The 27,621-nt window shown below is 43.0% G+C and overlaps 1 protein-coding gene across 2 annotated transcripts; it reads left to right on the plus strand.

The window, feature by feature from the left end:
- The first annotated feature begins 1,401 nt into the window (after nt 1-1,401).
- LOC138303670 (epidermal differentiation-specific protein-like) lies at nt 1,402-26,488 on the plus strand. 2 transcript variants are annotated; one of them, XM_069242980.1, is made up of 4 exons: nt 1,402-1,431; nt 8,254-8,335; nt 15,328-15,417; nt 25,144-26,488. In XM_069242980.1, exon 4 carries the CDS (start codon nt 25,187-25,189, stop codon nt 25,697-25,699), a length of 513 nt encoding a protein of 170 aa, XP_069099081.1. In that variant the 5' UTR covers nt 1,402-1,431; nt 8,254-8,335; nt 15,328-15,417; nt 25,144-25,186; the 3' UTR covers nt 25,700-26,488. The 2 variants fall into 2 exon arrangements, with proteins under 2 accessions (XP_069099081.1, XP_069099082.1); XM_069242981.1 differs by lacking the exon at nt 1,402-1,431 and adding an exon at nt 4,810-4,835.
- The last annotated feature ends 1,133 nt before the right edge of the window (nt 26,489-27,621 follow it).

A 27,621-nucleotide genomic window follows, 5' to 3' on the forward strand; every position in this document is an offset into this window, starting at 1 on the left:
GGCACACTGCGCCACCCGAGCGTAAAAAAAAAATGTACGCTTCGCTGGCGTAATGTGTCGCTAGGACCTCGTAAATGAAGGCCCTGAGTTCATGCACTGAGTGCCTGATTACTACTTTGGCGGAGGGGATTGCTCTATCCCAAAAGTGACGGATATCCCGTCCGCTGTTTTACAAGTCCCATCGCATATCATGGAACTTGTAATACGGCGGGCGGGATATCCGTCACGTTTGGGATGGAGTAATCCCCTCCACCAAGGTCGTAATCCAACCCTAATTCTGCTGTGTCTGACTCATAGAAACAATAATTATGAATGAGCTCTCACCTCTGATGGACGTTGGGGATGTGGGAAATGGGGGGTAATTGATAAGAGGTAGCAGAGGTCCACCCACTTATAAAAAAAAATTCTACAAGAGAGAAAAAGGTATGTCCTCATCTGCTTCTAACAGAGATCCATATAGACTATTTGGACTGGTATTTTGTGCAAAATACACTTACAACTCTTTTTGAAATATACTTTTGAGAGTTTTATGGATTTAAGAGCTCCACTTAAAACCAGAGAATGCCATGGCCTCCCTGCTTAGATTGCATACTTCTTTAGGAATTCGAAATAGGGTGGAAGGGACATCTGTTGGCAGATGCCTCATATCTACCAAACTCTTAATCCTCCCCACATGTTTTCCAAAACTTAAACATCAAACTATGATAGTTTTCAAACTCCTGTGTGTCCCCACTGGCGCGTCTACCAAGTACACCGCTGTGTTGGTAGATCCTTGCTAATAAATAACAAAACATGCACCCTTAGAGAGATAAGTACATACATACCTGCATGCACACATGCATGCATACAAACAAGAATACATACAGACATACATACACACGTGCATACCTACATACAAACAATAAATACATACATACACATATACATGCATCCATATATACATACATTCTCACATACATATATTCATGCATACATGCATACATACAGGTATTAGCCCAATGTCCAAAGGCAAACCGATGTAGCATCTCCACCTGGGTTGAGGTGAGCAGGTTTCACATTATACTTGGAACAGCCCGTGGCGGGGGTCAGCCTTTGAGCGCGTGGGTGAGAGGGATGTTACCCAACAGCAGTTACTGCTGAGCCACAGCTGCCTGAAGAAACCAACCTTCTAGCCGCCCACGTCCGAACAGAGGGGGTTTGTCTGCACCTGTGCCCCAGGGTGCGTTTGCATAAGGTTTCCTTGTAAATCTTTCGCAATGAAGGTACAATTTCTTCATGATCTACTACACAACTGTCAACCATTCAACCATGGGAAGGTGAGAAGGTGGGAAGGTCTTGCCCGGGGGCTTGGGAAGGGCAGAAGCTGATGGTATATAAACAGGGTGCCTGATAGGTGATTGTGAGATGAGACGGACGAGGTGACATCTCCTGGTGAGTACACTGCATGGGCGATTACACTTTGGTTTGATAATCTTAGAGAGTAGGAGATTCTACACAGGAAGTTGGAGTGTAAACAGTGCTTAATTTGTGCTCTTTGTTTCCGGTGCTGAGCACCAGCACTTATTTTTGAGGGCCGGGGCTTATTCTTCTGCCTCAAGCATTTGCTGCGAGCAAAAGACACATATTGGACAGACGGAGGAAGAGAAAAACGAAAAAGCATCACAAAGGGAGAAAGTAGAAAGTTGCAAGAGTGAGCTGACGGGCAGGGATTGACTTTATATGGATTGAATTGGCCTGAGATGGCTTCAGGATTACTCCGCCTCGGTATTCCTTGTTCAAACATTTAGGGCCATATTTATACTTTTCGACGCACAACTGCACCAACGCAGTTGTGCGTCAAAAAAGTTAACGCCGGCTAACGCCATTCTGAAGCACCATGCGGGCGCCGTATTTATTCAATGACGTTAGCCGGCGTTAGCCGGCGCTACGGAGTGGTGTGCGCCAAAACAAATGACACACACCAGGCAGCGCGGGCGTAGGGGAAAATGGAGTTTGGGCGTCAAAAAATGGGGCAAGTCAGGCTGAGGCAAAATTATCGCCTCAACCCGATTTGCGCCATTTTATTTTGGCGCCCAGACGCCATTAACATGACTCCTGTCTTAGCAAAGACAGGAGTCATGCCCCCTTGTCCAATGGCCATGCCCAGGGGACTTATGTCCCCTGGGAATGGTCATTGGGCATAGTGGCATGTAGGGGGGCACAAATCAGGCCCCCCTATGCCACAAAAAAAAAAAATATACTTACCTGAACTTACCTTAATGTCCCTGGGGTGGGTCCCTCCATCCTTGGGCGTCCTCCTGGGGTGGGCAAGGGTGGCAGGGGGTGTCCCTGGGGGCATGGGAGGGCACCTGTGGGCTCCTTCCGAGCCCACAGGTCCCTTAACACCTGCCCTGAGCAGGCGTTAAAAAATGACGCTAACGCGGCTAGACCTAAGTTTTTTTTGACCCGCCCACTCCTGTGCGCCATTTTTGCACGGGAGTGTAAATACGGCGCACAGGCCTGGGAGTCATTTTTTAGACGGGAACGCCTACCTTGCATCTCATTAACGCAAGGTAGGTGTCCACGCTAAAAAATGACGCAAACTCCATGAACTTTGGCGCTAGACGCATCTAACGCCAAAGTATAAATATGGAGTTAGCTTTGCGTCGAATTTGCGTAAAAAAAAACTACGCACATTCGGCTTAAACGGAGTATAAATATGCCCCTTAATTGCTGCAGCCGCGTGTTTAAGAGGAGTCCTTTGGGAACCGGCAATTTTTTATTTACAAATTAAGCACTGAGTGTAAAAAGATGATGTGGAGGCACTCAGGATTTGTGCACCCGTGGTGGCACTCTTACTCAAACACACACACAAAAAACACATCCGGACACATCACGCACACACACCATAAACAGATAAACACCCAGCCCCCGATATGCCCACAAACACATTCACACCTTACACACGGACTCACACACCTGCAGAAACATAAACAGACCCACAAAGACACACAACACACACATCAAACTACATGTATATATAAATACACAAAAAACACATATATATACACACTCCCTGCACCTGCAAGCAGAGGCCCTGGAATAACTTCAGGTGGGCAGTCATAGCACAAGTCAGTCGGAACCAGGGGAAATCCGTGCGAGGCAGGAAAGTTGGAAGTATAAAGAACATGAAATATTTGGAGCTGGGAGGGATGTGAGATACGACTTGTTTTGTGGATCACTGGTTGCAGTACACCTCCAGAAAACAAGAGCCTGGGCGTAGCAGCGATCCGTTAGCAATCTAATGCAGGGGAGCCTAAGGAAACCAGCATCAAAGAGTGCCATAGGGGTGAAAGAACCTCAAGAGACAGGCTAGGAATCTAACCGGGTAACACCAGCCCCCACAGCCTTGCCACAGTGAAAGCTCTGCTCCATAACAAGGACTGGGACCCTGGGTGAGATCTGTCCACTCCACCATATCATGTTGACCTTTGTCAGCAAGACCTAGAAATAGACACGACAAAATGTGGGTGACACAGGTGATTGATGCACAATACTGCTACCTGTTGCACAGTAACACCCACATGTGTTTCTAGACACATTACATTGGATATCCAATGAGTTACTGCTCAACAGGAAGATAAAGATATTGATTCTGATGGTGCGTCTGTAGGGGACAGTCACAGCCATATAAGAGGATCCTTAGCCATCAATCTCTTTTAAAAGCCAGACTTAGCCCAGACAGCCTACAAGATTGCCACTCTAAGTACCCTTGCCCCAGGGATACCCCCATCCATACCAACTCTCCTACAAATCACGAAGAAACTGAAAACTGAACGCTACACTAAATACTAGCTCAGTTAGGCTGACCTCCCACCCCTTCCACTAGCTCTACGCACTCCCTCTCTACAGTTCCACCCATTGCACCCTCACCAGGGTTTGCTCCTTGGCGAGCGCTCCTTAGCTAGCCTTCTAGGCTCGCAGAACTACCAAACATACATCACCATCTCAGGTCTGGGTTGGGCTTGGTCGACTAAATGTACATCTAGTGCCTGGATATGATGCAAATGAATACAAGGGATTTTTGGAAAATATCTTGCAGTGGCTTATGCTCGTCTTCAAGACAAGACAATGAAGCCTTTAGTAGAGCCAGGGCCTGCTCAACGGTAGTCGAGTAGAGATGTGGGCTTCCCAAGTCACTGGTGACAGGGTGATAGTAAAGGCCCTAGATGACCTTGCAGCTACACTCAAGCATTCACCCATACTCATCAGCCTCTGTTATTGAATGCCTACCTGAACTGGTAACACACGTCTTGTGTAGTCTGTGTATGAGTGCATGTGCTTTACCACCCATGACGCCACCGAGCTTTCTTTAACATATATTCCATGTCACCCGGCTGGTGTTTAGTGTCATGTTTTCAATACATCTTAAGTTTCTGCCCAAACCTACAGTTTTGCGAGTGTGATGTGTGATGAGCGTCAGCACTCCTCGTGCCACACATCCTCGGTGGAGGCGGTGCCTCGCGATGCTGGGACAGAGGCTGTTTCAGAGGATCTGGCAGCCGTGGGTGGGTCTAGGGCAGTACTGAGGGGCGTGGTTAAATGGCTAATTAGCATCACCGGTCTTCTGCATATTTAAAAGTGTATCTTACTCCTCATGCAGAATAGAGGCGGAGTGTGCCGAATGTGTGCACATGCTAGAGCGCCAATGGCCACACAGAATACTGGAATTGCTTTGAGGAAGCATTTCAGGAAACTCACAAAGGTCATGTGACCCGCGTGTATCAACATCCCATTCATCGCCGCGATGAGGATTTGTGAAATACTGTTCCTGCTCTGAATGTCTCACTGTGCAGGTGAGAGCACGCGACAGAGCAGTGTCAAACGGGAAGCAGAATTAACACCGGTTGCATTGAGGCCACCTTGCATCTGGTGTCAAGTTCCCTGTGACTGGCAATAATTTCATTGATAACGCATATCAATATCTCAGGTTTCGTCCTCTCTTTCCATGGCTGAGTGCACGGTGTGCTCTGTAAAAACTTGATTCTACTGTTTGGGGTCAGGTAATTGCTGGTAAGGCTGGGGTGGTGGAGGAGTTTGGACTAAGGGTGCGGCTGTGGCAGCTTCAGAGAATTAAGGGACATATTTATCCTTTTTTCATGCGACAACGCACAAGGCACTGCTCAGCGTGAAGCGGCAAGAATGCGCCATATCTATCAAGATATGGCACCTTCATGCTCTTTCCTTAGGCTGGCGCACTGTCTGCTCAGTGCCAAAAAGGGCACATGGCACCCTGGTGGCAGCATGCCTGTGTTGCAGGCAGGATTGTTTTTGTGCAGGAAGGGACACTTTCCTGTTGTGGCGTAATGAAACTGGAGGGGTCCCTCCTGCAAAGAGCATGGAGGGGGCCCTCTCTGGACTCCCTCAGGCCAGAAGCTGTGTGAGGGGGGCCCTTGGAACTCAGCCCCCCCACCACACCACAGGGGTTGTTGGGGGCTTTTGTTATACCCCTGGCTTCCTGCACAACAACAATCCTTTGAGGCTATTTCCTCTTTCTAAGTGCGCTGCAGAATGCAGCAGGTGTAGAAAGAGGAAAAAGGAGGAAGGATAAATATATTGCTTGTCCTTACGCCTTCCCTGGGAAGGTGCAGCATTTTAGTGCATTCCTAGGTCTACCAGTCATGGCAAATCTAGGATTGCATCAAAATCCACCCATCGATGCATGGGAACACCCAATCTCCACCCATGGAACACCTTTCTGGCGCAGAGTAACGCAAGGGAGTGACTTGCACTGTCTTGTATTACCCCTGATTTACCAAGCACCACAAGGCCACGGAAGGTGGCCTTGCAGCTTATTAAATTTAGTCTAGGTTTTGCATTGCTCTTGCATCACGTTGCGTGGCTCAAGGGCGAAGCAAAACTTTGGTAAACACACAGTTCTATTTATATTTTAAGCGGTCCTCACCTGTTTCTGAACATAAGTATAGTCTATTTCTGTTTTGACAGACTATTATTTTCTTAACATTTCATTCATGATATTCTATAAAAAAATACCTTTAGTCAATTTGGTGTCCTGTTTATATTTTGGTTCCGCCCAGAAGACAGCTGACAAGATAGATCGAGACTGGGTCAGCCAATCTCAGCATTTTGTTTCAGCCGAGAGAACAACCATTCAGTGTTTGGCTTCTGAGGCAGTGTGAGGGAGGTCGTCTCGCTTACTTACAATATGCTAACCGCCTGCCTCCGCATCAGAGGTGACAGCCAGCGACAGGCAAAGGAGTTTGCATCAGTCACAAACTTCTTCACCCTTGTTTCAAGAAATTCATTGCAGCGCATACCAGGAATAACCACCAGAGGGCAGCCTCATTCAAAATATGACTCTGCAACGCAGGTTTCCCCTTCAATTGCACTCTAACCACATTTTTAGTAATAAACCTATTTCAACAACTGTGGTGAAATAACCACTAACTGGCATTTACCTGCATCATATTAAACGTAGAGTTGCACTGTCAGACCGACGCAAGGGCAAGTGATGCAGAGATGCAGGACAGGTCTGACTGTCCCTTCAAGAATTGCTGCTTTAATAGCATCCAAACAAACTTCTCCAAAGTGACACACAGTAAAGGATCTTAACTACTGGAGTCAGCCCATAGTTAGAACGTCTTGCCTGGAGAAAAGAGCCGGTCCAGGACTGTTTCTCCCTTGCATGCTGGATCTTGTAGTGAAGCATGTGGTTATGTTACTTGCCTGCCAATAGCCACATCTTTGTATTGGCTGGAGTTATAAATCTAAATGTGGCTTTCCTTGTGCCAGACTAGCCAGCGAGACCCACATTGCTGAACGGTGCAGTGTCAGGTGGGCTGGAAATGCCGAGCTACCCTGGCTCTCCAGGTCTCTGCTTACCAAGTTAGAAGCAATCCAGGGATATGGGAGGGCCCAGAAAAAAAGCCTCGCGTTGCAGTGGCAACAGTGCCACTCTTGAAATAAAAATGTGCGTGCATCTTCTGCAACTGTTAAAGCAGCCATTCTTCTGTTCAAAGTGTAGAACAAGCTGGCCACTACACAATCAGTGCAACCATGTATGGAACCATTGAGAATGGACCCCAGAACTCTTAATTGGGTGCCAGGCCTGGGCACTGGCCAAAGCCTGCTCAAATTAAGCACTGGCGTGGAGCATTTTTACGAATACCCCGCATTCCTCTATCTCTAATCTGTGTCACGGGGAGTGTGAAGTTAGAGAGGGTGTCTTGAGTGCTCTTTCCTGCTTGAGGTAAGTTTTGATTAAATTTGTAAATGTCCTCCCTGGTGCAGTACAGCAGCAGGGACCTCTTTACTGCTCTGTCTGTTCCATAGGTGGCTTTGAGGTAATTACTCACTCCTTCCTGCAGGAGGCAGCATTGGCGGGTGAGGCTAGTGCACTGAGTGGGGGTAGAGGACATAGGGTGGGGCGCAGCATGACTCTCCCCATCTTTATGGTGATCATGGTCTCCATACACCTCATCTTTAGATATTAGTGAGGCTCTTGTGTGTTTGCTTTTCTTGTGGGATTTTTCAGCTTCATTGTTTTTGGTTGATTGCACCCAGTGACTGAGCACTCCAGGCGACAGACTCATCCCATCTTAAACATTATACAACTAGCGGCAAGTTCAGGTGCCTACTGCCGGAGCTGGCTTGAGCGCTAGTGGCATCCAGTGCGACAATCTTTTTTGGCGCCCCCAGCATGACCTCCTCCTCAGATTCCCTCATTACCACCCAGCAATACTGCCCCGCATCTCTACACAGGCACTCTCTCACATGCATTTCATGTGTTTTAAAGAGCTGATAAAGGCTGGTTTTACTAATCCACTCAGCTATCCACATAAAATACAGATCTGTTCTTTGCAGCAGGGAAACTAACCCTCTGAGCTACTTAATGGCGAGACGAAACTATCACTAGACAAAGGTTCAATCTCTCTTTCTAGCAGGAACATTAATCACAAGAGTTATCTTGACATGTTTCTTGCTGCGTGAAACCCGAACCCACGAGATACTCTGCAGCAGGTCCTTTGAAATAGTGAGTTATTGCTAAACAAGGCGTCCCTCCTGAGGTCAATGCCCCCCATTCCAGGTCAGCACCCAGTGCAACTGCACCTATCGCACTTCCCCAAAGCCGGTCCTGCCCACTACAGAGATGCTGTGGATTTCGATCAATCCGCTGAAATAAACTACGTTATGTTATGTTGTCTACAATTTATACATTTATACAGTCATGCCATGTTTTTCTTCTCCTTGTAGATCCAGCGATAATTGTTAGCTGTCTGCTGCGAGAGTTGCCAAAGGCAAGAAGGAGTCCTTCACAAGTCACTTTTGCAAAGAGGTAAGTGTGAAAGCTTTCCATCAAAGGTTTCTTATTAGGAAGCAGATGTCTCTTTTCAATACCACCAATATTAGGGTGCTGACATGTTCTTTGAAAGCTGTGGAGGGAAATCCTTGCCCTGAACTCTAATGAGCGAGTGAGCCAGGCCTTTTCTATGGAAGGTTTGGGGTCCTTCCCATGAGAAAACTTTGAAAAAGATAATGTAATTGAAAGCACAGTTTTCACATAAATTTTCTAAAACGGGTGGGCACTTATTAAATATTCAAGTCCTTTATTGTGTGTGCCAATGAAAGCTGATGCTCCCCATTAGTTGACCACAGTTTTTTTCAAAATGTGTTTTGGGTCCCCCCCATATGTCAAAAATTGACTTCAATATGCCAGGTCTAGCATTTTGTCATGGGTGGTCCATGACAAATGTTACATAAATATGTCAGTGTTAGAATTACACCATTAAGGCTATCCATATATCATATATTTCACTAATGCGCACTCATGTGCACTCATTCACTTGCACTCATTCCCATTCTGGTTTACTCATTGCTTCTCACTCACACTTGCTTGCAATCACTTATTCTCAAACCCACATATTCACTTGCTCTGACTCATCCATTCTCAGTAGTTTACACTACCTCACTTTAAGTCATTTTTACTCTAACTCATTCATATTTTCCCACTAGCTCACAGCACCTTGCGATCACCAAACTCATTCTTATACTCAGTCACTCTGACTCACTCATTCTCACAGATACACTCAAAGTCGCTCACACTTATTCTCACTCACACCTCCTAACACTCTCCCCACTCAGTCTTTTTCATTCTCAGTCACATAATCTCTTACAAGCAGTCTTATAATCACCCATTCCGACTCACTCTGATTCATGTAAACTGACAATTAGTCTCACTCGTTCTCACTCTCTGGCCAACCCTTGGCCAAATTCCCCTAAACAAACAAATGTTCACATGTAGACATGCTCTCACATACAATAGTTCAGAAACACACTCTTACCCTCAAGCGTGCACACAGCATATATTTAAAAGCATTTACTCACTTCAGCTGACAGTGAAGTCCATCTCCTGGACTTCAATTTTTTTATCATAATAATAGTATATAATATTCATTATTACTTTAATAAAAATACAGTGCCTAATTTGTGAAACAAATTCAGTGTAGGTGCCTAAAATTGTCCCATGGATGATCGCACCCAGTCATTCCACTTGTGCCACTCACTTCCGTCAGTGGTTCACCGACTGCCTGATTGTGCTGCACCTACTAAACAAATTTGAGCACGCGAGTGAAATGAGAAAGCCCAGCTTCTTCCATGGGGGCTTGGGAGACCAAAGGTTTGTCATTGTGAAAACTTTGAAACATACTACCAAGAGAGCATTGTACAACACCGTTTTCACTTGCATTTGCTAAAATGCCATAGGTTTTGAAATGGCACCCTTGAACTATTTAAGTACTTTGAAAGGGCAGGTTTGTGTCAAGAGCTGCTTCATGTTTTATTTTTAACTTAAAAGCATTGAACCTTGTCAACCTGGCTCACATATTTTATGCATACATTCCAAAAGACTCATTCATGCAGGAAACTCCTGATTTGTGAAGTGAAAAATGACTTTATTTTGTCTGTCTCGCACCTGAAATAGCATCAACAGAGGTCAGTGGGGCAAATAAATTTTCTCGATTATTTTTTTAAGTGTCCCACTTTCTTCTTCTAAAATGTTGGGATGTATGTTTATGGTATGGTATAAAAACACACCGACTGACAGACCAGTATTTAGGGGGAGTTTCCAGCAGTACAAAATGGCACTCATCGTTGCTTGCAGAATTTAACAGTAATTGGGCGATGCAATTTACTTGAGAAGACTGTAAATACACCTTCATCAGTACAAACTCCCATAAAAGGAATGTTGTAGATTTGTACCCCCAAGAAGGGACATTTTTCTTACTGCATCCCACAACTTCCCCTTCATTCATGACATAAAATATCACTTAAACAAATGTTAACTGCTCAAAATTTCTTATGAAGCACTTTCTCCCCAATAGCTTTTACACTTGGACAGTTATTAAATTGTAGTGTATGTAGGATGACTTGTCCTGTAGGAAAAATCTACATAGTTCAAAACCAGAAAAAAAACAGCAGAAATGTATAAAATGATCAATTAAAGGCCATCCAGTTGAAAGCAGCAGCATATATCTAAATAGGCATTTGCAATACAATAGATCTCGCATGTGCTTGAGTTAGAGCTATTGGTGTTGTAAATGCATAACTGGACTTTTCTTTCCACATAAATTGGTAAACCTAATTCTTAATTAGGTCATCTCTGCCACATAATTCAAGTGGCCCTGCATATAACTAAAGCACTTCCATTTATCTTCTTCCTCTATCTGCAGCAAGAAATGAAAATATTGTTATTATATATTTTTAAAATAATTATTTCGGGGCCCTAGTGAGTTATGGGCAGAAATGTTTTGTAAAAGGGATGCCCCTCAAAGCATTATGGGGTGAGTTTCCGAGTTCAGCAAATATTGTGGTTTGTTGACTGTAATGCTCAGACCAGCCCAAGAGGGCACCACTATAAAAATAATATTTGAAAGAAACATAGTCATGTAAACATATAGGCCCTCATTACTAGTCTGGTGGTCACTAGCCCGCCAGTCTTGCTGATGGTGGTCTGAGCGCCTCATTACAACCCTGGCGGTCAGGCCCCTAGGGAACCACCAGCTCTGCCAGTATCGGAGATCCCGGTGATCTGGTGGTGGCGGTGGTCCTAATCCACAGGGGCAGCGCTGAAAGCAGCAAGGCCCAGGGGATTATGACCCCCTTCTCTGCCAGTGGTTTCATGGCAGTACCACTGCCATGAAAAGGCTGGCAGACTACAGGTGCGGGAGGGGGGCTGCACTACACATGCACTTGGCCCCCTTCCCCAGCACCCTCACAATGTTCACTGTCTACATTGCAGACAGTAAACATTGCGAGGGTGCTGGTGCACCCTGCTCTCTACAGCATTGCCCCGTCTTGATAACAAGCCAGAGACAATGCTGTAGGCTGTTCCCGCTAGGCCAGCAGGTGGAAACTCAGGTGTCCACCCTCTGACCTAGCGGAATACTCTTAATGGGGATGATGGGGAGGTAGCCTGTGTGGCGGCAACGTCCCCATCAGAAGTTCGGTAGATGGTAAGAACCGTCCACCAAACTCATAATGACCCCCCATAATCAGCCCCCAGAGAACATAACCACATGTAAAAACAGAATGGCAGAACATAATGTAGTGTAACCCTATTTTTAGCCTCTATAGGGCATAAGGCATTGTAGACCTGCCTGCAGACCTACTAAAATAATATTTCATACAATGCCGTTAATACACAAACTACTCCCCACTGTAAAACAAAAGTGCCAGCCATGAGAGAACTTAAAAAGACAGTGAATGGTGGGAGGGGTTATTATTTTGCGGTTCACCCAAAACTAGTGTGGGGAACTAGAGATGCCCCAGCAGAAAGAGAGTGTTGTGCTGAACATTTTGATGGTGGTTTCATTGTCCTAGGACCACCACATAGTGAGTTATGGGCAAACATGTTTTGTGAAAGGACTGCCCCTCAAAGCCTTATGGGGCAAGTTTCAGAGTACAGTGAATATTGTAGAATCTTGATTGTAATGTTGAGAACAGCCCCTAGAGGATATCATAATAAAAATAGCATTTACAAGAAACATGGTCATGTAACCATATAGTCAGTCCCTACAGGGCATAATGACATGAAAACAGAATAGCTGAAAGTAAAGCAGTGTAACCATATATCTAGCCTCTAGAGAGCTTAGTGCCTTGCACATTTTCAGGCCTACTGCAATACTATTACAAACAAGGCCCTTAAAACACAAACTATTCCCAGCTGTAAAACAAAGGTTCCAGCCATGAGAGAGATAAAAAAAATACATTGAATTGCAGAAGAGGTTACTACTTTGGGGTCCCTCCAACCTAGTGTGGGGATCCAGAGATGACCCAGACAGAAAAGCGCGGTGTGCTGAACGGTGGTGGTGGTCCCATTGTTGTAGGACCACCACAATTTCAGTTATGGCCAAAAATGTTTTGAAAAAGAAATGCCCTGCAAAGCATTATTGGGTGAGTTTCTGAGTGCAGCAAATATTGTAGTATCTTGGCTGTCATGCTTGGAACAGTCCCTAGCCAGTACCACTATAAAAATAACATTTGTACCTGGTCATGTAACCATATAGGAGTAATATTGTGGTAAATGATAGTTCTGACATAATACTTTTGTCAGATATATTGTTTACCACAATATTGTGTCAGTGATCCTGTTTTTTCATGCTTAGGGTAAGTTTTGAACAAGCTTGTACATTTATTTTCTGGTGTAACGGAGAAGTAAAAATCTCCATACTACTCTATCTATTTCAATCAATCAATCAATCAATAATTTGTAAAGCATGTTACTCACCCGCTAGGGTCTCAGGCGCTGAAAGAAGGGCTGGGGGTGGGTAGAGTGCTACTGCTCGAACTACCAGGTCTTGAGGCGTTTCCTGAAGGTCAGCAGGTCCTGTGTCTGTCGTAGGAGGATGGGGAGGGAGTTCCAGGTCTTGGCGGCAAGGTAGGAGAAAGATCTGCCACCAGCTGTAGTTTGGTGGATGCGAGGGATGGGCGCAAGAGCGAGGTTGGCGGAGCGGAGTTGACGGTTGGGATTGTGGAAGGTGGGTCGCTCGTTGAGGTAGGCAGGGCCAGTGTTGAGGAGTGCTTTGTGAGCGTGGATGAGGAGTTTAAAGGTGATCATTTTGTTGACGGGGAGCCAGTGTAGGTCTCGCAGGTGGGCTGAGATGTGGTTGCGGCGTGGAATGTTGAGGATGAGGCGTGCGGAAGCGTTCTGTATACGCTGCAGTTTTTTCTGGAGCTTGGTTGTGGTTCCCGTGTAGAGTGCGTTGCCGTAGTCCAGTCTGCTGCTGACGAGGGCATGGGTGATCGTCCATCTTGTATCGGTGGGGATCCATCTGAAGACCTTGCGGAGCATGCAGAGGGTGTTAAAGCAGGAAGATGAGAAGGGGTTGACTTGCTGGGTCATGGTGAGTTTTCATAGATGGCTTTTAGATGATCATTCACACCTTCCTGCAGGAGACAGTGGTGGTGGGAAGTGCTAGTTCATTTATTCAGAGGTGCTGTGTGCAGAGTGATTCTCCCCGTCTTTATGTCAATCCATGGTCTGAGTTTCCTGTTTGTTACCTTCACCTGTGGAATTGTGATCTCATCTGTCTTCATTGTGGTTCTTGGTGTGATTATACCCAGCACCTGAACACATCAGACCAGTTCTTGTCATTCGTAGCGCTGTGCCAGCTCGATCTGAAGGACACACTTGGTTACTGCCTTTGAACTCGTGCTCAAGTGCGCTCTACCCCTTTATTGGCATTTTCATCCATCCTCGGATATAGGGTGGGTACAATACATAAAGGTGGGGTCTGATTTGAGTAATTACCAATGACTGAGATTATTTGAAGCATCCAACCCATGACCATTTTGTTTTGTTCAGTGTAACACACTAAGGGGCACATTTATACTTTTTGATGCAAAACTGCACTAACGCAGTTTTGCATCAAAATGTTTTGCACCTGCTTGAGCCAACCGGGTGCCATATTTATGGAATGGCGCAAACCTGTGCAAAGGGTGGGCTAGCATAAAAACAAATGTCATCAGCTGGGTGAGGGTTGAGATATGGGAGAAGGGGATTTTGCACCAAAGAATGACGTTAGGCTGGTTAGAGGGAAAAAAAATGCCTCCACCCAGCCTAAAGTCATTTTCTGATGCAAAACCATCCATACCACATGACTCCTGTCTTAGAAAAGACAGGAGTCATGCCCACCACCCCAATGGCCAGCACAGAGGACCAGTGTCCCCTGGGCATGGCCATTGCACCCTGTGCAATGCAGGGGGGGCCAAGTTGGGCCCAGATGGCAAATTAATAAAATAAAAAAACACTTACCTGTAATTACCCTTCTTACCTGGGATGGGGCCCCCCATCCTCTGGTGTCTCTCTGGTGGGTGGGGGTGTTCCTAGGGCTTGAGGGGGCACCTGTAGACCTATTCCCTAGTGTTTAACCATGGAAATGGGGCCATAGGTCCCCCAACGCCTGGTCTGACCCAGGCATTAAATAATGGTGCAAAGTAAGCTTTGCACCATTTTTTAGCCTCTCCTCCCACTCGTGCATCATTGTAGCACAGGGGGATAAATATGGGGCTGTGGGCTTAGCACCATGTTTTAGATAGGAATGCCTACCTTGAATCTCATTGACGCAAGGTAGGTTCACACATCTCAAATATGGTGCAAACTCCAATATTTTGACGTTAGACGTGTCTAACGTCCAAATATAAATATGGAGATGGTTTTGCACCAAATTTGCGTAAAAAAATGATGCAAATTCAGCACAAATGGAGTATAAATATGCCCCTAAATGTGACAGGTATTCCCTGATGTGTGTCTCAAGATCACTATCGCACTAAAATCAAGCTGCACCTAACTGAACATCTTCAACTATGGGTTGTTTGTGGTTTGGTTCTGAGAGGACCTGGTTGGCACTTCAGGTTAAACTGTTACTATTAGAGCAGGATAAAGGCTGATCTGTCTCTGGGTTGGTCTTATCTGAGGTAGCATAGTGTGCAAAAAATAGAATTGAATGAGATGTGGCCAGAATAGTTACAAGTGGCTAAAATCAATTTAAGCATCCTACCATCACTTTTGAGCATTCTCTGTAACACAGAACAAACTTGCAATGTCAAATTCTTTGGAAATTTTGGGTCAAATTAATGTGGCAAAGTTCCTGCATTTATGACCATTTACACTACTCTCAATGAAGTAAATATTTTTTTGTTTCCCTCATGAACATTCCACACTGTTAGCAGGACGTGGTGGCTTCTGCAGTGGGATTGTTGATTTAACATATTTAACTCCAATAACTTTCCTAAAATTTTAAGTTGTCCACATTGTTTTCCTTCTTGTAGATCCAGCCGTAATTGTCTGCTGCCCAGTGTTACAGCCAGCAGGAGTCCTCTGGAAGCTACTTCAGTCACTGGAAACCAGTTTGTTGAGAGGTAAGTGCGACAGCTTTGGGGCGTCCTGTTATAAACACATTATTAGGAAGCGCATTCTCAGATAGCAGGGCTAAAAGAGCCTTGGTTTCCATGTTGACTGCCTAAGTCTCAGAAGAGGATCAGCTCTTGTGAGACTTGAGATAAAGGGCCTCATTACAAGGCTGACAGTCTTCAGACCGCCACCTGCGTGGTGCCAGTCAGGACCGCCGCTGCTGCGGTGGTATGACTGCCATAGTAAGACCCTGGTGGTTAGACCACCAGTACCACCGGGATCCATGATCCCGATGGGCTGGCGGTGGTGGGGATTGCAATCAGCGTGGGTGGAGCTGCATGCAGTGCTGTCCTGCTGATTACAACCTCGTTCTCTACCAGCCTTTTCATGGCAGTTCTACTGCCATGAAAAGGCTGGCAGAGAACAGGTGCAGGGGGCCACAGGTGGGCCTCTGCACTGCCCAGGCACTTGGCATAAGCAGTGCAGGGGTGCCCCTACCCAGCACACTTGCCATGCTCACTGTCTGCTGTGCCTACAGGCGACAACATTGCTGCTAGTTCGATTACGAGCCGAAGGCAATGCTGCCCCCTGTTTCACACTCGGCTGATGGGTGGAAATGTACTGCAAACTCTTTTTCCAGAGGATGTTTTTTTGTTTTCCAGGGGCATGGTTAGTTAAATCTTGTTTCATGTGTGAGCAACCCTTCAGGTGCAAAGCTTTGCTTCACAGTGTTAATGAACTCACAATTGGAATTGGATGTTACAATACGACTGTGTTGCTGATCCCATGTATCTGCATTAGGCTAGATGTCTAGCACTACTGTATCCAAATGACACTGGGTGTGGTGGTTTCTGACTGTGTCCCCTGGTCTATGCTCTTTCGGAGGGTTTGGTTTATTCAGATTGAACAGTCAGAACTGCTGTGTAAGTTGAAGGCTATGAATCTGTGCTGTCAGTTCCCAGGATCTGCCCTCTCAACTACATCCTTTACAGTATATTACTGCAGCACCCACTGGACAACCCTACAATCTTACATTGAAAGCACCTCATAGTGTAGGTCAGACACCATAGGTCAGACAACAGGCAAACATGCATGGGCAGGAATGCTAACCATGCCTCAGGTTCCAAAGGTCTTATAAAGACTGCCTTATTTTATGTCCACTCTTCTATTTTAAATACTGTGGATTCCTAAGACAGCACATTCTTGATGTTGCTGGAATTATCAAAAGATTTGTAACTTCTTGCCAATCGGATGATGTCAGATAGACTAGCGAGGATTGTTGGGTGTCAGTAATAGCGTTGCAAATTGGTTGAAGTGTTTCCTCCCTGAAAGGAAGGTTAGAGTTGGAGCAGGACAGAAATCAACTGAACTGGTAAAGGTTCCATGCCAGTGCTTAGTGGATAATGTCTGTATCAACCGCACTTTAATATTCACTCTCAAAATCTCCACCGGCTACTGCTCAACCTCAGAATCAATTGAAACAATTATGCTGGTTACATTCTAATATTGGGTTGTATGTCAGATCATAAATAAAACATATGGCCTTAAATTAATATCATGGTGGAATTATTGTTGACAAAAATATTGCTCCATTGAGTGTAACATTTCTGTTACCAACTCCAATGTGCCAATATTTCCATAAACAATGTTTAGGACACAATGTTTTTATGAGCCAATATTTAGACCACCATTTTCTGGTCACAAACCGAAATGGTGTTTGATTATCCAAAGATGGAATAGCTGCAAAAGCTGCAGGTGTTCACTGCAATTAATCAATGGATACACTAAACCTGCATGAGCTTGTATGTTTCTAAATCATAGTTCCTGTTCTTCCACACTGATTATTGTCTAAAGAACCAAAGCCATCTCTCCTTAATGATGAGATACAATGTTATGCTGGAAAAATCTTTGTGCATGAGCGAAAGACAGGTTACTCATGTTATACAATTATTCAATTAGTATCTTCTGTGCTTCAAAGGTCATATCATCACTTTGGGTCTGGTTACGACCTTTGCAGTCCCACTACTGGACCGCCGAAGCCACGGGGACGCTGCCATCACCATGGAGATGGTGGCCCGCGGACCGCATTACAATATTCCCGCCAAGCTGACTGGTGGGAACATTGTATTGCGAGGTACAGTGTTGCGGTATTGGCCTGGCCTCCCTTAAGGTAGCTGGGCCAATGACGTAGTACTACAGCACCATTCTGATGATGATACACAGTGGGGGCCTGCACTGCCCATGACATGCCCCTGTGGCCCCCTGACTGGCTTTCTGCCAGCCTTTCCATGGCAGAGTGACTGCCATGGAAAGGCTGGCAGACAGTGAGGTTGTAATCACCCAGGCGGCGTTGAGTTCAGCACCACCCTGGCTGGTTACAACTCCGGCCACTGATGACCTATTGGGAACCACATTCCCAGCAGAGATGGCAGTCCCTTGGTGGGTCTGCCTCCCAGGGTTGTACTGTGGAAGTGGGATCGCCACAGTTCCAAGGCACCCCCCACCTCGTGACCACCTCTTCAGATTCACCCATCTCTCCATTGGCCCCCTTTCACATACATTCATTTGTTTTAAAGCGCAGGTGAAGGCTGGCTTTACTAATCAACTCAGCTGTTCACATAAAATATAATTCTGTTCTTTGCAGCAGATGTATTAACCCTCTCTGCTACGTTATGGCGAGTCAAAGCTGCCCCTAGACAAAACTGCCATCTCTCTCCCTAGCAGGAACATTATTCACAAGAGGTAACGTGACATTTTAATTGCTTCCTGAAGGCTGGATGCATAAGGAACTTTTCAGCAGGTGCTTTTAAGTTGCAAGTTTTGAAAGTTTTTGCTAAACACAGCGTCCCCCCGAGGTCAGACCCCCCAATCCAGGTCAGCACCCGGTGCGGTCGACCCACACGCACCGCCATGAAGCTGGCCCTGACTGCAAGGTTGGATGACAAGCCTCAAAATGAAGCCCTTTGTATTTGCAAGAAGATCAACTTTTGTGAGAGCTATTATTAGTGCTATAACTAATGATGGCAATACAAGTTCTGCAAAACTCAACTAAATTATTTTCCTATTATTTGGCAGTTTAAAATAGTGAATTTGAAATATTTTCATGGATAACATTAATATAATGTATATTAAGTACATTTCTGTAACATTTAATATTAAAAATAAATATATGCATATAAACATAAACACAGAAATACGTGTGTATGGTTGTACATACATACATGTAATATACCAGTATTACAAAAAAATTACATTATCTAATTTTTTGTATTTTACTACTACTATAAAAATATATGTATTTTTTACATTTTAATGTAACAGAATAAAATATAAAACATCAAATAACTTACTAAAATAAAAAGAACACATTTATTAAAAATGTTATATACCTATATATATTCACCTATATATATTCATATACATATATATAATATATATATATATATATATATATATATATATATATATATATATATATATATATAAAAATATATATATATATATATCAAAACAAATCCCTTTCAGGGTTAGAATGACGCAAAAATTATACAAAAAAGAATAGAGAAATCTGGATACTTCCCAAGTTTAGGTGGAAAGCAGCTCCAGTAAGGAGCACCCTGCAACACCAGCGACACTCTAGACTTGCTCACCTCAAATGTCTGTTTATCTAGCAAAGTTTTTAAGCATATGTTCAGCACAGTGCTATCCACGCCGAGCTAGATAAGGACAAATACTTTTGCCATTTATACAGCAAAGTCTTTAAGCATAGGTTTGACACAGTGTCAACCTTGCCAAGCTGTAAAATGACAAAAGCAATTTACCACTCCAGGCACAGTATTACAGCTTTGGACTGGTAAAATACCATCCAAGCCAACCTGGAATGAGTAAAAGTAACCCACTGACGTGTTTTGCTCTCATTAGAGCTCATCAGAGAGGATTAGCTAAAAGACTTTTACTATTCACACTCAAGTCTGTACAGCACTAAAGTAATTCACCTAAACCACATAACATACTTTAATAACTCAATTAATTCACCACAAATATACAAATGCTAATATAAAAATCATATATATAATTAAAAAAAAACAAGTAAACATTTTACGTAATTTTTACATTTTTTAATTGCAAGCAAAATAAAGTTATTAATTTGATATTTAATTAAATTCCTACACTATACTCCACAAACATTGCAGCCCAGACTAAAATACAGCTAAAATAAAATAAAATAACATGATTAACATATAATTAATAAATGAATAATTATTTGAAAATGAAGTATTACTCAAATAACTGCCTGTTACCCTACAACTGACAACTAATATATAACATAAAAGACTTTGGCCCTCATTACGACCTTGGCGGGTGGCTGAAGCTGAACCTAGTTTCCGCCCACCGGGCCAGCAGGGATCTCGGCCGCAACACAGGAGCCGGCTCCAAATGGAGCCGGCGGTGTTGCGGCCGTGCGACGGGTGCAGTTGAACCCGTCGTGCTTTTCACTGTCTGCATAGCAGACAGTGAAAAGCTGCACGGGGCCCTGACAACTGCCATGGGCAGTGCAGGGGCCCCCAGGGGCCCGCAACTCCTCATAGCGCCAGCCTTTTCCTGACGGTTCAAACCACCAGGAAAAGGCTGGCGGTAGGGGGACTCGTAATCCCCTGGGCAACCCTGCAAGCAGCGCTGCTCTGGTGGATTAAAACCCCCGGCGGTGCAACCGCAGCACTTCCAATGCGGTCGTAATGCCATGGGAAGCACCGCCAGCCTGTTGGCGGTGCTTCCGTCAAAACAGCCCTGGCCGTCTTTGACTGCCAGCGTTGTAATGACCCCCATAGTTCTTAAAGAAATAACATAATTGTTATTCACATAAATATTTTAATAAAAATGTAAAAGTAATTGTAATTATTACTTAACTTCATACCGTGTACACCTACACACACAACTAAGTGCACCTAAACTATAGATTAAGAAGGATAACAATTACAATTTACATATGTAATTATCTATTAAATTGTTTATAAGTTAATAATTTAATAAACACGTTTTTCGTGATTAACTTTCCACCCTGTATCTCTAGAGCACAACAACTCACACCTAAAATATAACTTAAACAATACAACAATTACACATTTACACATTTAATTATCAATGAAACTATGAATAATTAATAATTAATAAATAAATATTTATTAATCAATTATTGCTTAATTAACTCATTCCCAATCTATAGCCCTACAAACCCAAAAACCTGCAAATAACATATAATTTATACAATATGATACTTACACAATTTACATAAATATCACCCAAATAAGATATAATAATACAAATTGAATGATTAATTATTTATACTTAATTACCTTCTCACCATGTACCTCTACAACCTTCGCAACACGCTACAACACTATAAATTACTATTAACAATTAAATTAGGAACTATAACTAACTTAAAATTACAAACTATATTCATAAATATTAACCACAGTCAAACAAACAATATAAAACATACCCAATTACAATATAACTAAAACTATTATAAAGATAATTTAAAAATTATATTTCTACAACTAAATCATTGAAAATGATCTTACTTACCTAGACTTTGATATTAATTTCAACGATATTTCTGCATCATGATATTTATGTCTCAATATCAATGCTCAATATTTCGGTGACTTGATATTTTTGATTTGATATTTTTTTCAATTACCCCGGATCCCATACTGATTTAAGAGTTCAACGAATAAACATGGTGTCTCACGAAAGTATAGGAAAAAAGATGTAAGGGCCCTTCCCAGCCCTTGCAAGCTTATTGTGGAATTCTCTTCATTTATGTACAACAACACAACACAAGGCGGCTTTAAGATCTGTTTGGGTAACTTTCTTCCCGGATTGCTTTACAACGTAAGTGCCTTTTTAGGTTTTGTGATTTCTATATATGATTTATGTATTAAGTTTATATATTATTACTGCTACCTGCAACATCATCAATTTCAGGCCTAGAATGGAAGTAAACAATTAGAAGAAGACCTAAGATTCCCTGCAGACCAGTAAGGAGTAGTAGAAATTTAAATAAACCCAGATCCAGCATTATAGTAGAGAAGATGTGTCATACATTAAGCTTTGACAAAAACATTTTCTTTTAAGGCAGCAAGAGTAAGGCTCAATAATGATAAAAATAAATATGGGCCTGATTTAGATTTTAGCGGCATTGACAAGTACTCCGTCAAGTTGACAGATACCCAACACTGTATTAAGAAGTCTGCTGGCTGATCCTCTGTCCTCATTGACAGAGTGTTTTCTGTCGTGCTGTGGCGCACCGCCAACGATTCGGCAGTCCCCTCTGCTGGCTAACATTACTCTGTTGCTATCAGGGTGGCAGGATTGCACTGAGTGCATTTAGATTTCTCAGTTCTGCTGGTGCTGTTCTAGCATCAAACTCCTAACAGACAGATTCTGTTGCAGGGCGCATACGACATTTTGCTTTAGCTGTGGCTTTTGGATGGATGCTAGCATCACAGATCTGATGTGCTTTGGCTAATTGTTTTCACGAGCATACCACACCATAAAACACACTCCATTTCAGACCATGATCGTTGGCCAGTCCACCACAGCACAACATTTTTCTGCTGCAAAAACACAACGGACATATACACACTATTGACACTACACCCACAAGCACCACACGCACAACACCCATAAGCATCACAACCACACCAACTGCCACATCAACACACTCATCTAAACCAACACTCACACAAAAGCACACCTACACACAAAACAACATCATCGCTCACAACCACCTGAATTTTACACACCTGAAAAACAACACACATCCAAAAATACAAACTAACACCACCCACATGCAGCTGCCAAACATACAGACACAGCCCAATCATCCACTCCAACTCCCTCTGCCTCAAGCAGCCAATCCCCTCCCACCCCTCTTTCCCTTTCTCCTCCTTCCCTATTCTTATCTTACCTTGCTTTGACCCATCCTACATCTAAGCCCAACCCTCCAATAAAAAGCCTGGAGGTGTCTGCTATGTGCCTAATAGATGCCCCTTCCTGAGGAGGTTACCCTTGGGCTATCAGTAGGAGGCTAGTTATGGGCAACAAAGCCAGAAGATATTGTATATTCCAAGCATTATTTACTGTTAGTTTTTGTTATATTGCCAAACTAAATTACATGAGAGAATTACCTCATTTATGATTATGATAATTTTACTTTCACAAACTTTGTCTCACCTTTATTATTCATTTACAATTTATTGGTTTTATAAAATGTAATTGATGAAAATGTGAGATACATATTCTTGCTTACATTTATAACAGTAAATACAAAATATTTATCAAATGACCTTTTTGTAAAGTCCAAACATTAGGAACAACTTCAAATATAAAGGACATTAAAAAGTGATTCAAGTATGCATCATGATAATGGACACTTATACCAAAAAATACCATTGATATTTCTATTTTTCTAGTGTTAATACAGGTGTGTTTTTTTTTTCACATTTCTTAAATGACAACATCTCACACATGCAATAAGGAGTAGCTAAAAGTAATTCGAAGGAGATTTTTAGAAATGTACGGGTCCAGAGAAAATGTAAATGAACAATTCAAAAGAAAACAAGGTAAACAAAAAGCTTACCTTTGATTCTGGTGACAACGGGGTTGGTTTGCTTCATGGTCAGGGAGCAGCAGCAAAGGAAAGACTTGAATGACCAGGTTCATGATGGATACAGAAGTGCAAATTGAAAAAAAAGTAAGTTTCTGTCATATATCCCTTCACAACCGCCAACTTAGGTGTGGAGGTTTACCCATCACAGTTACTTCGACGGACAGGCACCTCATGATTGGGCTGGTGGAAATATTGGCTGGATTCGCTCCAACAGCCGATTTTGTCTATGATGCCGTTGGTGCATGTTGAAAAATCTGGTAGAGATGGCACTACTCAGATGGACAATCATCCATAGATCATCCAGAATTTAAATTCAGTGGGTGGACTGCCTAGTATGTGGAAGTTTCTAAGTGAAGTAAAGTGGCAATTTGAGAGGTATGGAGTGATAAATCCTAGCCCTAACAAAATACAAGACCTAACATTAGTTTTCTTAAATGAAGGTAGAAATGGCATAACCTTTCTTAACACTTCAAACTACGTGCAGATAGAAACCAGCTAACTGATATGATTCTTAAAACTCATTTGGTATCAAAAGTCAATCCCAACTGATGATTTAGGGACTGGCATGGAAGGGCAACTTAGATTAGAATGCCGTCCTACATCAGACCTTGCTGAGGTGGTGTTTCCAAATGCAAGTAAGTATTGTCTTTTTGCACTAGTTAAGACAGAGAGCATTGACATCCACCCAAGTGGGAACATGAGTAACAGTGTATGTAATGTGCGACTGATTCTCTGCTACCTCAGGTAGTTATACGGTCAACCGGCTGTCATCTACATAGGCATAGAAGTTCAATCCAAAGAATCTCATTAGAAATGCAAGTAGGCATAGGCGAATGTAATTGTTGAGGCCAATATATTACAGCTTGGCAATAACAGTATGCAGGATCAGCCCACAAGGCACGCTAGTATGAAAATATGGCAATAGTCTGGGAGCGTGTAAGTTATCGTTTCAGTCTTGTGTGCTCCTCAAGGTGATCTTCCGTCTCAAGTTACAGAGAAAACATCTATTTCTATTAAAGCATTTGGGTGTCATTGGCCACAGTTCTATTATGGCCTGGCAGAGGAACTGGTATTCTCTCTCTCTGTAAGATAACCACTTAGGGTGAAACTTCATCCACTACAGAGTCACGTACTCTGCTTAGGAACAATATATTAAAATCAATTGTGCGCATGAAAGGAACCTTGGTCACAAGTCTCCTGAGCACAAAAACATACAATGACAGTTAGACGTGATAAAATTAGATGAATGATAGGAAATTGATACCGTGTGGGTGACTTCTAATCCCACCTATCTTCCAGGAATTTGATATACCAGTAAATCTGGATTCCTTCCAGTTTTGAAAACACAGTTTTTCTTAGGCTGAATATCAGATAACATTTAGCTAAAATATTTGAATCATGTTTTGCCATTTCTTTGGCTGCATTCTACTCTGCATGCGCCTTGGGTCTGCTGAATGTCTTCCTTACACTTTTCACAAAAGTTCTTCTTTACCAACACAAGACTAGTTTACTATTTTTTTTTTAATGGAATATTTTTTCTCTTTCCAGCTCACACAAGTTTCTTGAAAATTAAACAATTCCCAACATTTGTTCTCCATAGTTACTTCACAATTACTTCTTTGTTAAGTGAGAAAGAAGAAAATATAAGAATTGTTATTGTTATTTAAATTATTTTCTTATATGCAACTGGTAGAATTACATTTACTGAGGAAAAATTGTTATTGACCCATACTGTGTTTCTGTTATGAGTAAGTGTCAATATTTTCACTGTTAAGGTGGAACAGGACAAGGTTTCTGGTTCATCCAGTGATTACCTCACACCATTACATAAAAGCTATCTACATACTTAATAATACACCTAGAAATATGCAGTGCCAAACTTCATCTGTGGTGCCTCTAAATTATTGGTAGACAAAGCTCTTTTTCCAAACAGAGGCACGGAATGTATCCTTTTTGGTAACAAAAGGTGTTATTTGCGAGAAGAATCAATGATGTGAATTTGCGCAAAACGCTGCCTGATGTTTCTCTACTGAGTGGCCTTTGTTTTACGTTACAGGGTCAAAGAAAGGAACACGTTGGAAACTCTGTAACTGACGATCATGAACACAATCACTGTCTATGAGCATGCCAACTTCCAAGGACTCCATAAGACTTTTTCTGTAGATATTCAAAATCTGGTAAATGAAAGCTTCAATGACTGCATCTCCTCTGTGAAGATCGTCGGGCGGCCCTGGATCCTGTACGAGCATATAAACTTTCAGGGACAGTGCCTACCTCTAGAGGAGGGAGAGTACCCAGGGCTCAGCATGAATGATGGGGCATCTTCTCTTAAGGTGATCACTGATGATCTGAGAAATCCACAGATCACAGTCTATGAGCATATCCATGGAGGGGGCAAGGCATTAGTGCTGACTCAAGAGACCAACCTAACTTTTGGGGACATGCAGGATAATATATCCTCGCACAGGGTCCAGAGTGGAGCATGGGCTCTGTACGAGCATATAAACAGAGGTGGAAGGTGCATTGTAGCCAGGGCCGGAGAATATTTGGCAAATTACCGTGATATTGGTTTCAACGATCAAGTCTCCTACGTGTATCCTCTGCAGCAATAATTGTTTCATCCAGAACACAAAAGATGGTCACACTTTCACGAGCCAATTATCCATCTCTGTCTGAATTCTTGTGGGCATCAGAATATCAAATTCCCGGACTGGCCTCTGGCTACAACTGCTGCACTTGTTGACATTTGTAGGGCTCACGCCACTTTTATGGCACGTATTGACCCACCGCAGTGTGCCAGTCTTTCATAACTGATGGGGCAGTGCAGATGTCTGAAAATGGTTTGTACCTTGAAGCAGTGGCTAATTCCCCCGAGCGGTCAATGTATGTGTTGAGGGCACTACATGGCCAGAGATTGAACACAAACACATTCACTTATCTCAAATGTTTGTGATTGTATTGGTGAATACATGCACTAAACAAGGGTGGCTGGATAATCCCGAAAGACACTTTTGTGCACAAGGTCCCAACGAGTGAAGTGAAGGTGCAGACTTCAGTTGCATCATTACTGTGCTGCAGTACCCATTAATTAAGATATTTCTATGTGCCGGCCTAGGGCCACCAGCACTGAGTTTGAAGTTCCTTGTCTGTTTTTCTTTTCTAATATACTGCAGCTGAAGTTGATACATGACGTGAGACTATAGATATAGTCAAATAACACAAATCACTAATTTCTAATACTAAGGGGAATGTAACAAAGATAACTCATGTAATAAGTAAGGATTTGTTTTTTTGATTTTGCTTTACTACGCTAAGGAAAGCAAGTCAGCGTTGAGGGTTTGTTTTCCTGCACGATTATTCTTGTAATGCCTTATGGCTAAATAAACTTCAATTAATAAACACTTCTAGTGTGCGTGTGTCTCTTCTTTCCCCTTTTACTGGAAGCCTTCACTACCCACATCATAATATTGAGAAGTGTTAGAAAGGATAGTTTGAGGAGCACTGTTCCTTGTCAGCTCTCAGTGATGGAAGCTTCCAAGAGACAGTGACAGTCTAAGAAAAGGAAAGATGTCTGTCTCCAAGAATAGCGCTCCCAGGCACTCTGTTGTAATTGTATGCACTCCTTACACCTTATTATTCACCCACCGTCCACAACAGTCCATACAAAGATGCACTAGCAACCAGCTTCCAAAGGTCCTCGTGTGCCTGCACATGCATACTCATTCACATGCATATACTTGCAAACACAATAAAGAAAACCCACAACAATACACAAAGAAATGCACAGCTATTTACATTCCCAGTCCACAAACACATACACACTGACACTTGTACCGAGAAACATACACACATATGCTAAACCTTCTATGACACAAGGAGACATACAAATATATAAACAGTTATACACAAGGCTGCATACTACTATTCAAATCCACACAAACACTCAAAATACCATCGTACACACACAGACTAACATATACCCAGAAACATAAACACAGAAAAGAATAAAATAAAACCCAGACAGAAAACACAAAAAATCGTAGAACTCTGAGCAGATTATGGTTTGGATTTTGTAAAGACATCTCCTAGATCAAGAGTCTATGACAACAGCTGCTAATGCTGGGCTTGAGTAACTAAACTCTTCCCTTATTGCAGATCATCGCTCGATTGTTTATGCAATGAAAAATGCATCTGATCTACAATGATTTTTGTTCAGGCTATACGTCCTGTTCTAGACAGCCTCGTAACAGTGTTAAAACAGTCATAGGATTGCTTTTAGCCACAGGAAACGGAAATCCTTAGTAAACCAGGTGCTCAATCCTTGGAGCAGGAGAGAATTTAGGCAAAGAAGAACAAACGGCATAATTTACAAAAAATAATTTCCTTGGATAAGATGCTTCTAAACATGGAAAGTGGGCCCTGAGTAGCTTCGATTTTTCCTAATCCTTAACCTCTTAGCTGCTGGGCCGTCCCCCCTCCCCCCCCAGTGCTGAGCCCTTTTTTGGCTATTTGGGGTAGTTTGCGCTTATGCCTT

Source organism: Pleurodeles waltl, chromosome 7, assembly GCF_031143425.1.
Source record: "Pleurodeles waltl isolate 20211129_DDA chromosome 7, aPleWal1.hap1.20221129, whole genome shotgun sequence".
Lineage (NCBI taxonomy): Eukaryota > Metazoa > Chordata > Amphibia > Caudata > Salamandridae > Pleurodeles > Pleurodeles waltl.

What these genes read in the sequence shown, in the direction of transcription:
- LOC138303670 (XM_069242980.1), top strand. Translation starts at nt 25,187, where the DNA reads ATGAACACAATCACTGTCTATGAGCATGCCAACTTCCAAGGACTCCAT.